General features: G+C 41.1%; 1 protein-coding gene across 4 annotated transcripts in view; it reads right to left on the bottom strand.

Moving 5' to 3' along the window:
- Window positions 1-7,120: 7,120 nt before the first annotated feature.
- The window catches only part of LOC142444988 (glutamate carboxypeptidase 2), a 62,126-nt gene continuing 59,354 nt past the window's right edge, over window positions 7,121-9,892 (bottom strand). For 2 of the 4 annotated variants that reach the window (XM_075546437.1, XM_075546439.1), the window contains 2 exons: window positions 7,905-7,997; window positions 7,122-7,444 (listed from right to left, as the gene is read on the bottom strand). In XM_075546437.1, the coding sequence (XP_075402552.1) occupies window positions 7,255-7,444; window positions 7,905-7,997 (283 nt within the window). In that variant the 3' untranslated portion in view covers window positions 7,122-7,254. Of the gene's footprint in view, window positions 7,445-7,904; window positions 7,998-9,892 lie in introns of all 4 variants that reach the window. The other 2 variants (XM_075546438.1, XM_075546436.1) reach the window with 2 other exon arrangements.

Here is a 9,892-nt window from a genome sequence, read left to right as displayed (position 1 = left end):
GGGCCACAAGGAAGAAATGAGCCAGTCAGGGTGCAGTATAGCATCAATAAACCATACAACTTTTTTTTCTAGTTCTTTAATGCTTCCTCCCTCCCACCATAATGACCCCAAGTCTACCTTAAAAATCTGGCTAGACTAGAGCATGTACACTGGCACAGATAAGAGCTTGAAACACAGGGAATCCAGGAAGATTAATCCCTCAGGACCATTAATGAGAGTAGAGAACCAGAAGGGGACAGGGAAGGTGGGGGGAGAAGGGGAACTGATCACAATGATCTGTATGTAGCACCCTCCCAGGGAATGAGCAACAGAAAAGTGGATGAAGTGAGACAGCAGCTGGTGTAAGACAGAAATAAAAAAAAAATTATCAAGGATTCATGAGGGAGGGAGGGTGAAGGTGGGGAATGAGCTGATACCAAGCGCTCAAATAGAAATAATATGTTTTGAAAATGATGATGGCAAATATTATGTTTGCCACAATGGATGTGTGTATGGATTGTGATAAGAACTGGATGAGCCCCTAGTAAAATCGTTAAAACAGAGAGAGAAATAAAACACCCTTTCAGTAGATGATACCCAATATTGGACCTAGCAAGACAGGAAATAGAATAAGGTTTTCCTGGGAGTACAGTGAGGAGGATGTGGTGAAGGTAGCTGACGTCAAGGTGTTCAATAAGGAAGAGAATATTTTGAAACGAGTTGTGGTAGCAATTGTACATTATTGTTTGATGTGAATGAACTATATATGATATCTGTATTAGATTCCAATAAAATGGTTTTGGGGGGAAAAAGAATGAAAGAAAGGGCAACTCTTCCTTGATTATATTTTGAGTGTTTTCCAACTTGAATGTTCATTTTCCAAAAATATTCTGCTTTTTAAATGGGCTTTCTGTATCTGACCAGAAGTGAACAACCCATTTCTTTCCCCCACCCCCAGTATTATTGGCACATTATCCACGTCATACAATTCAATCATTCAAATGTCAAAAAGATTGTACAATCATTACCAAAATCAATTTCAGAACATTTGCCCTGTCTTCCCCCATGTCTAAATCACTGTAATCTAAGCTGTGTAATTACATTCAGTTCTAGTGCTCCCTCCCCCTCCTGTCTTCAGCGTTCACTCCTGACACCCCTCTCCCTCCCCATTGGCCCCACCCACTCTACATCCCCTACCAATCCTTGCTTCTAATTATTATCTTTCTGCACCCACTCCTTCTGTGCTGCGTAAGCTGGTAAACCCAACAGAGGAAATAAAGAACAAATCCAAAATGAAGTGGTAAAGATAAAACAATAGCAATATAAGGATATGAATGGCACAATAAACAGAATACCACAATGTTTAAAAAGATCAAACTAGAGATCTTTGCACTTAAAACAAATTCAGGTTGGGTCTATCTAGAGGGAGGTCAACTGACCAAGTATCATGTTTCAAACCATTCCTTCTTCATTGCCTGTTCTTAGCCTGGAGGCTCTGCTGAAACCTGTTCACTTGAGGCGACCCTCTGGGCATTTGGAATCTGTGACATCGCTGTCAGCATCACAGGAACATACAAGACACCACACTGGACAAATTGACAGACACGTGGTATAAAGACTGACAGCCTTTGAAAGTCTCCGAGGCCATTCTACTCTGCTCTTTAGGGTCTCTAAGAGTCAACATCAAGGAGATGGCAGTGAGTTTGGTTTGGGTCTTTTGTGATTTTTTCCCCTTGGTTTGATATTTCAGGTCATCAACTTTGTACTCAATAACTTAAACTATGTATGAAATCAAACAATTTATTACTCTGCTTCCCCCCTTTGTATCTTCTCCTTTTGTAGCATGCGATCTTCCCCTTCACACAGTTACCTATCTCCACCCCTTTCTTCCCCTCCCTGCCCTTTCCCACCTACCCCTCCTGAAGGTATCAAATCTGTTCTTCAGGTGGCCTATAACTTAACATTTTATACAGTACTGTTGTATTTTGTCCCTTAAGGACTGAGAAAAAAAACCAACCCAATGAACAAAAATCTTTACCTCCAGATTATTTATCCACTGGACTTAATTTTGGTGTAAGTGTCTGAAAAAAAATTTTAAAAGAAGAAAGAAAAGTAAAATGCAAATGAATTTGGAATCTTGGAGTATTTAGCACCAAACATGTACGTTTCAAATGTATGGGGGAAAAAAGGAATCTGAAAATTAGAAATTACCTAGATGCCTGCCAACTAGGACGTGCACAGTAGGGAGCTAAGACATGCCAGAAAAATATGTTCTGTAATTCATTGTGGTGCCTACTAAACAAATTTTTTTATACTGATTGAAAGATTACATTATATAATATACAAGCATATGCCGACAGAATGATTTTCAAAAATCCATGATGAAAATTTTCAAGCAGAATCGCTCTTCTATTCAAAATAATTTAAAGTAAAGTCGGGCACATTTATATTCATTTTAATTGTTGCAAAAAGGTGAAAAGAACACAAGCGTCCATTAAGAGACAAATTTTTGGATCGAGAGAGTGGATATGTGATGAATATTTTATTAAACCTCAGAGATAAATGAATTATTGAGACGTGATACAGAATGAATGAACCATGAGAGCATGCGCAGTGTAGTAATCCTGGCACAAAAGGAGAAGTACCCGTGTTCCCAGTGCTGAAACATCCTGATAACCAAACCCATGGATCCAAGGATGATGTCCAGCTAGTTCTGGGATGTGGATTTTTAGCCTATTCGCTTGGTGTAGCACCTCCAGTGACCTCTCTGCCATTTATTGACAGTTGCATGGGAGGACCCCTCCCTTCTCTGCTTTTTCTCGGCAATAAGGGCTGTAGCTACTCCATAGAGTTACGATCTTCTATTTTTTTAGACTTTTCTCCATATCTTCCAAAATAATCTTTTTGTTCCAATGTTGCTGTAATGAATAAATAATTACATTATTTTTCTCTCTGCAACTTACTGCATGAACTTTGTTTCTCTTGAACGGGCCCTGTTAGGTAAGTGCTGTATTCATGCAAGTGAATATTTTAAGTCAGTCTGTAGTCTAGATGAAACTTGATTGGTTAATAAAGGAATCAAATAATAAAAACATATACATGATATGATTTTTATGTACAAAAAGTTAACAAAATACACAGTGCTGGAAACATGCAAGGGATAGATTTGGTTAAGTGATAAGAGAGCAGAGAGTGAACCCTAAAATTCTAAAGGGTGGTCATTGCTCAGGGCACAGGAAGTCCTAACTGGTCAATGATCCATAGAAGATTAAAGTATATTGGCAATGTTTCATTTCTTACGTTTATTATTGCATTCACAAATGTTCATTCTATTACTATTTTCACCATAAATGCTCTATTTATATTTATTTACATGCTATATTTCTTGCTACAAAAAAAGCAATTATCACTTAAGGTTTAAAGTGACTCTATTTACTAGAAATGTGACTAGACCAAAAATTATTAATTAGTATGTGAGGAAGTAAATATTTACTAGGCTTCCCATCTATTTCATTCCTAGGGACACTGTAGCTAAGTAGCCAATGCAATAATTCCACATGAGACAGGTTGTTGTTTTGATTACTACTGAAACCTTGTTGTCTATTATAACCACACCCACCCTGTCTCTGTTGATTCAGTACTGACACTTGCCCTCTACTATCACGGGGACCAATCAGCCCCATTGTGGACAAATGTCGGAGTTCGCTTAGGGCAGTGCCAACTGTTAATCCTGGTGCACATAAAATAGCAATTACAGGAGTCTTAAGAGATGCTGGGGCCCACTTCACAAACTTGTTCCTTATGGTTGTGGTAAAGGGTATGTCCTCAGGACACCCCCTTTTTGGGTCTATGGGAATATCCTAATAGATCCATTCCAACATACCAATTTCTCTACGCTTTTGGATGCTTTCCTCTACAGTGTGCCAACGTAGGTCAGGTACTTCAAGTTGGTCTAATCTAGGCCATCTGGCAGTCCATGCTTCATTGAACCAACCAAAATAAAGAATTAGATCCTCTCTTAGCCTCTCTCACAGAGACATTGAAAGAAGAGTCTGTGCTTAGGGGTCCAATATCCAGAAACTCAGACTGCTCTAATATTACATTTTGTGCACCAGTATCTCACACCCTTAGGACCATTCCCGGGGATATTCCCCAGGCTTCTTCTTGTACGTATTTGAAAACTCGAGCAGATCTTTATGAGTATAGTGCACTTCTTCTTGGGTAATCATCTCAACCTCACCTTTAGGAGCTTTCTGAGACTTAATTTTAGTGACAGGCCTACCAGAAATAATGAGTGGTGAGGGTGTTTCCTGGGCGCTCTCAGTAATATCTTGTAAGGCATCTCCCTCAGGCAATGCTACTGATGCAGCCCCACCTGGCAAAACAACTTGAAAAGTTTGGCTAATCTGCTCAGGTGTGGATTGTGAATTAATACTTTCAGCTGGGAGGGGTGGATCTATTGACTGGGGTGGGTCAATTGCTTCTAAGGGCTCAATAACCTCCTCTTCTGGATCATCAGCCCATATGTTCCCATCCCATGTTTCAGGGTCCCAACTTTTCCCAATCAATGTCCTCACTTTGGTATCAGATACTGCTCTAGATCTGCAATTGCAGCTGCCGTTCCAGATGTGATTTCATTGCTTGAGGAAATTAATACTTCTCCTGGTACTTGGTATGCAGCTACTGATATGGCTAATGCCTTCTTCTCAATACCAATCTCAAAGGACCACCAGAGGCAGTTTGCCTTCACCTGGCAGGGGCAACAATATACTTTCACAACTCTCCGCCAGGGGTACATCAACTCTTCTGCCTTGTGCCATAATTTAGTCTGAAGGGATCTTGATCACCTGTCTAGTCCACAGAATGTCACACTGGTCCATTTTATTGATGACATTATGCTGATTGGACCCACTAAGGAGGATGTATCAAAGACTCTAGATTCATTGGTACAATATCTGAAATTAACCCAACGAAGATTCAGGCACCCTCCACCTCAGTAAAATGTCTAGGGGTCCAGTGGTGTGCGGCATGTCGAGATATTCCTACTAAAGTGAAGGATAAGCTATTGCATTTAGCTCCCCCAACGACTAAAGAGGCACAATGCCTAGTGGGTCTCTTCGGATTTTGGAGGCAACATATCCTTCTCTTGGGTGTTCTATTTCAAACAATTTATCAAGTGACATGAAAAGCCTCCATTTTTGAGTGGGGCCCAGAACAAGAAAAGACTCTTCAACAGGTTCAGGCTGCTGTGCAAGCTGCTTTGCCACTGGGACCATATGATCCAGCTGACCCAATGGTGCTAGAGGTGTCAGTTGTAGATAAAGATGCAGTGTGGAGTCTTTGGCAGACCCCTATTGGTGAAGCACAATGTAGACCGTTGGGATTTTGGAGTAAAGTCCTGCCATCCTCTGCAGACAACTACTCCCCCTTTGAAAAACAGCTGTTGGCTTGTTACTGGGCTTTGGTGGAGACTGAACGCCTCATCATGGGCCACCAAGTCACTGTGAGGCCTGAACCACCTATCATGAACTGGGTATTGTCTGACACACAATATCGTAAAGTTGGACATGCGCAGCAACACTCCATTGTTAAATGGAAGTGGTATATACGAGATTGGGCCAAAGCAGGACCTGAAGGGACAAGTAAGCTACACGAAGAAGTGGCCCAAATGCCCACAGTCTCCACTCCTGTCACATTACCATTGTTCTCTCAGTCTGCACCTATTATGGCCTCCTGGGGAGTTCCTTACCATACTTGAACTGAAGACCAAAAAAGTCATGGTTGGTTCATGGATGGCTCTGCACGATATGCAGGTGCCACTCGTAAGTGGACAGCAGCAGCATTACAGCCCCTTTCTGGGATCTCCCTACAGGACAGTGGTGAAGGGAAATCTTCCCAATAGGCAGAACTTTGAGGAGTGCATTTGGTCGTTCAATTTGCATATAAGGAAAATTGGCCAGATGTGAGACTATATACTGATTCATGGGCTGTGGCTAATGGCTTGGCTGGATGGTCAGGGAATTGGAAGGACCATGATTGGAAAATTGGTGACAAGGAGGTGTGGGGAAGAGGTATGTGGATAGACCTCTCTGCATGGGCCAAGAAAGTAAAGGTCATTGTATCTCACGTGAACACTCACCAAAGGATTACCTCTGAAGAGGAGGACTTTAATAATCAAGTGGATAAGATGACACACACTGTGGAGACTGGTCCTCCTCTTTCCTCTGCCACTCCTGTTATCGCCCAATGGGCACGTGATCAAAGTGGACATGGTGGCAGGGATTGAGGTTATGCACGGGCACAGCAACATGGACTCCCTCTCACCAAGGCTGACTTGGCCACTGCCACTGCTGAGTGCCCCATTTGCCAGCAGCAGAAACCAACATTAAGTCCAAGATATGGGACCATTCCTCAGGGAGACCAACCAGCAACTTGGTGGCAGGTTGGTTACATAGGACTACTTCCATTATGGAGGGGACAGCATTTTGTTCTTACTGGAATAGACACCTACTCTGGATATGGATTTGCCTTCCCTGTACGCGATGCTTCTGCCCAAACTACTATTCGTGGACTTACAGAATGCTTCATCCACCGGCATGACATCCCACATGGCATTGCTTCAGATCAAGGAACTCACTTCATAGCCAATGCAGTGCAGCAATGGGCCCATTCCCATGGAATCCACTGGTCGTATCATGTTGCTCATCATCCTGAAGCTGCCGGCTTGATAGAACGATGGAATGGGTTCCCACAATTAAGGCGCTAACCAGGTTGTTGCCACCTGCATTTGGTGTCATTGCATGCATTTCGCGAGTTTGAAGAGGACGTTATAGATTGCTGTCAGACATATGGGCTAATATCGGACTTATGGACTTGATCTGGACTGCAGTGGGAAGTTTTCCTTTTTTGGGGGGTGGTAGTTTCTTAATTTACAATTACTCTTTATATAAAGCTCTTTCTTATACAAATATGAGTGTCTATGAATTTGTTTCTATAGCCTACTCGGACTAACACAGATAGGAATTTTAGTATTCCTCCTTAGTTTTAATCCCTAGATCAACTTCAGAGTAGCTTTCTGTAAGTGTAGAATAAAAAATGTCCATTTCTTTCAATCGCTTTGGAGAACCATGAATACTTTTATGAATATGTATATTAATGTAAAAATAACACACGCCATACATATATATAACCAACTTTTTTTGAGGTTATCAGTATGTCCATAGTGATATTTTTAGGTAGTTTATTAACTCAATATTAACTCTTGCAAAAACCTTCTCAGGCTACTTCTTTCAGAGTCCCTGCTGCAGCCTGCACTGTGAAGGCTGCGATGGAGATCTGTCTCTTCACTTCTCCCCAGGCCATGGAAGGGTCTGCTTTACTTTTAATATCAAACAGAGCATCATAAATTCCCGGGAACGACTCTCCGGCATACTTGTTGTGGCTGCTTGGAGCGTAGATAACATGCCTGTTGACAAAAGCAGTTTCCTATCAGTTTCTTACATTGTATACAAGAGGAAAACAAGAGCGCTCTGTAATTGCGCTCTGTAACGCAAATTTCTTAAGTGTTTTATCTTAAAGATCCACGTGTCAACTAAGTTTACATGTCCAACCATCTCCAAGGACAAGAAACATGTATACATATATGTATGAGGAATAGAGGGCTAAAATTATCTATACCAAAATATAAATAATATTTTATATCTGAATAACGGAACAAAGATCATTATTTTTCTTGTGCCTTTCTTGGTTTCTTTTTTGTGCAATAACCATGTATTAATTTGTAGCACAACAAGATAAATGCTAAAAATAAGAATATGTATGTAAGAACTAAAGTATATATTTTTGAAATATTCTGGTTAATCCCAAAAAAATCAACCGAAATTTTCTTCACACTGCTAAAAAATTAAGTCTATTTTTTTTCTTACCTGTAGAAAGGTCTGTTGGGTAATCCTAAAGGATCAATAAATGCTCTTTCCAGAAACATTAGTTGATCATTAATAATTCTCAATGGTATTGGGCTAAAAAGTAAACAGATACAGTTACAGCTTAATGAAAATGTGTGCACTACAGCAATAATCAATAATTCAGAGCAAAAATAAACAAAATCAAATTTGTTGCTGTCAAATCAATTCTAATTCATAGAAACTCTTTAGGGCAGAATAGAATTTAATAAGGCTTTAAAGGTTCTAATTTTTAAAGAAGCAGACATGAGGAATATATTTTAAATTCACATAATATGCAAATTAAGAATAATACACATAAAAACAAACTCAGTGCCATTAAGGACGGTCTGTCTCATAGCAACCTCTATAAAATGTCTGAGACGGTAAATAGCCTCGTCTTTTCCTCATGAAGTGGATTGTGGTTTTGAACTTCCAACATTGTAGTTATTAACCTGATGCTTAAAACATTATGCCACCAGACTCCTTAAAACTAGTCATTCTACTAGTGATCACGAGTCGAGAGGTGGAACGCTGTCAGTGTGCTAGTAATCTTCAAAAGGCAGAAAGTACCGCCTCTGCCACGGAAACTTCTCTCCAGGGGGAAAGGGAGCTAACTCCGCGGTTCACTGCTGTGGTATTTCTTCTGCCCCATGCTTTGCATGACTGCTCTGGTACAGCCTTGTTTCAAAGGCTTTCCTGTGATCTGTGGGTCTTTGCGTTTCAGTGGGTTTGCTGAAATGTCGAAGAAATATTTCCAAACTTCAGTGTTCAATGAAACTTTTGTTCAAGTTTGAAATGGAGCGAGCAACTTTAAAAGGTACTAAGCCTTTGCCCAATTGGTGAGTACTGGCACGTGAGCTCTAGAGCAGGAGCATTTCCCACCTGTGATCAGTGGGAAAGGAAAAGCGCGCTTTGAAAGTTCCTCCCTCAGCGGACACCATAGTCCTCCCGTGGAGACCTGCCGGAGAGACCCATTCTCAAGTGAATCCTGGCTCTAGGAAGCGCGGACTAGACGAGACAGTGCATGACAACACCTTTTGGGGACTGGTATGTTTTTCTTGCAGCTGCCGTTGGAAGGTCTTGGCAAGACGAGCAGTGTGGCCAAAATTTTCAACTGATGAGTGTGTACATGCAAAGGAGCACATATCTTTTCATGGAAAGGTCCTCAGAAAGAGCACAGGAAGAGGTTGCTGTGAACTTTTAAGTGACCCTACTGCACAGAAGCGTTCAGATGTCACTTGATGATCTATCTGTAAGGGGCCTTCCTGATTTGAGACATTCCTTTTGGTTGGCATGAACACTGGGTGGGTAATGACAATTACAAAGAGATGACATGTGCTTTTCTTTTCTCCCCCAAACCTCAGTGATCTTCTTACAGGGAATAGATGACCATTTTAACTGTATTTTTTTGTAGCCCATACCTTCTTGGGAATACAATGGTCTAACTTTTTCTTTTTGGTCTGGCTGTTGTAGTGTGCAAAACTCCGTTCATTGCTATTTTGCCACGTGGCAACACTTTACAGATGTGGAAGATGTGAAATTTGTCATCAATTATGACTACCCTAACTCCTCAGAGGATTATATTCATCGAATTGGAAGAACTGCTCGCAGTACCCAGTTGGGAACAGCATACACCTTCTTTACACCTAATAACCTAAAGCAGGGGAGCGACCTTAACTTTGTGCTTCGTGAAGCCAATCAAGCAGTTAATCCCAAGTTGCTTCAGCTGGTCGAAGACAGTTTCAGGTAAGGCCAACCTTTCCTATGAGATAACATTGCTAATTGATTGGAGGTCATGTGGTTTGTCTCGAATCAATAGAGCCGAGCAATTGTAAAACGCTTGTGACAAAGCTATCTAGCTTCCTCTTTTTAAACAATGATTTGTGTCATGGAAATAATCAGTTTGCCATTTATTTCTAGCAGGTCATTCCAGGGGTAGAGGAGGCATGAAGGATGCCCAACAGGACAGA

This window comes from Tenrec ecaudatus, chromosome 4 (genome assembly GCF_050624435.1).
Source record: "Tenrec ecaudatus isolate mTenEca1 chromosome 4, mTenEca1.hap1, whole genome shotgun sequence".
Taxonomy (NCBI): Eukaryota; Metazoa; Chordata; class Mammalia; order Afrosoricida; family Tenrecidae; genus Tenrec; species Tenrec ecaudatus.
Note: the sequence above shows the minus strand (reverse complement) of the source record. Positions and strands in the feature narration are given on the sequence as shown.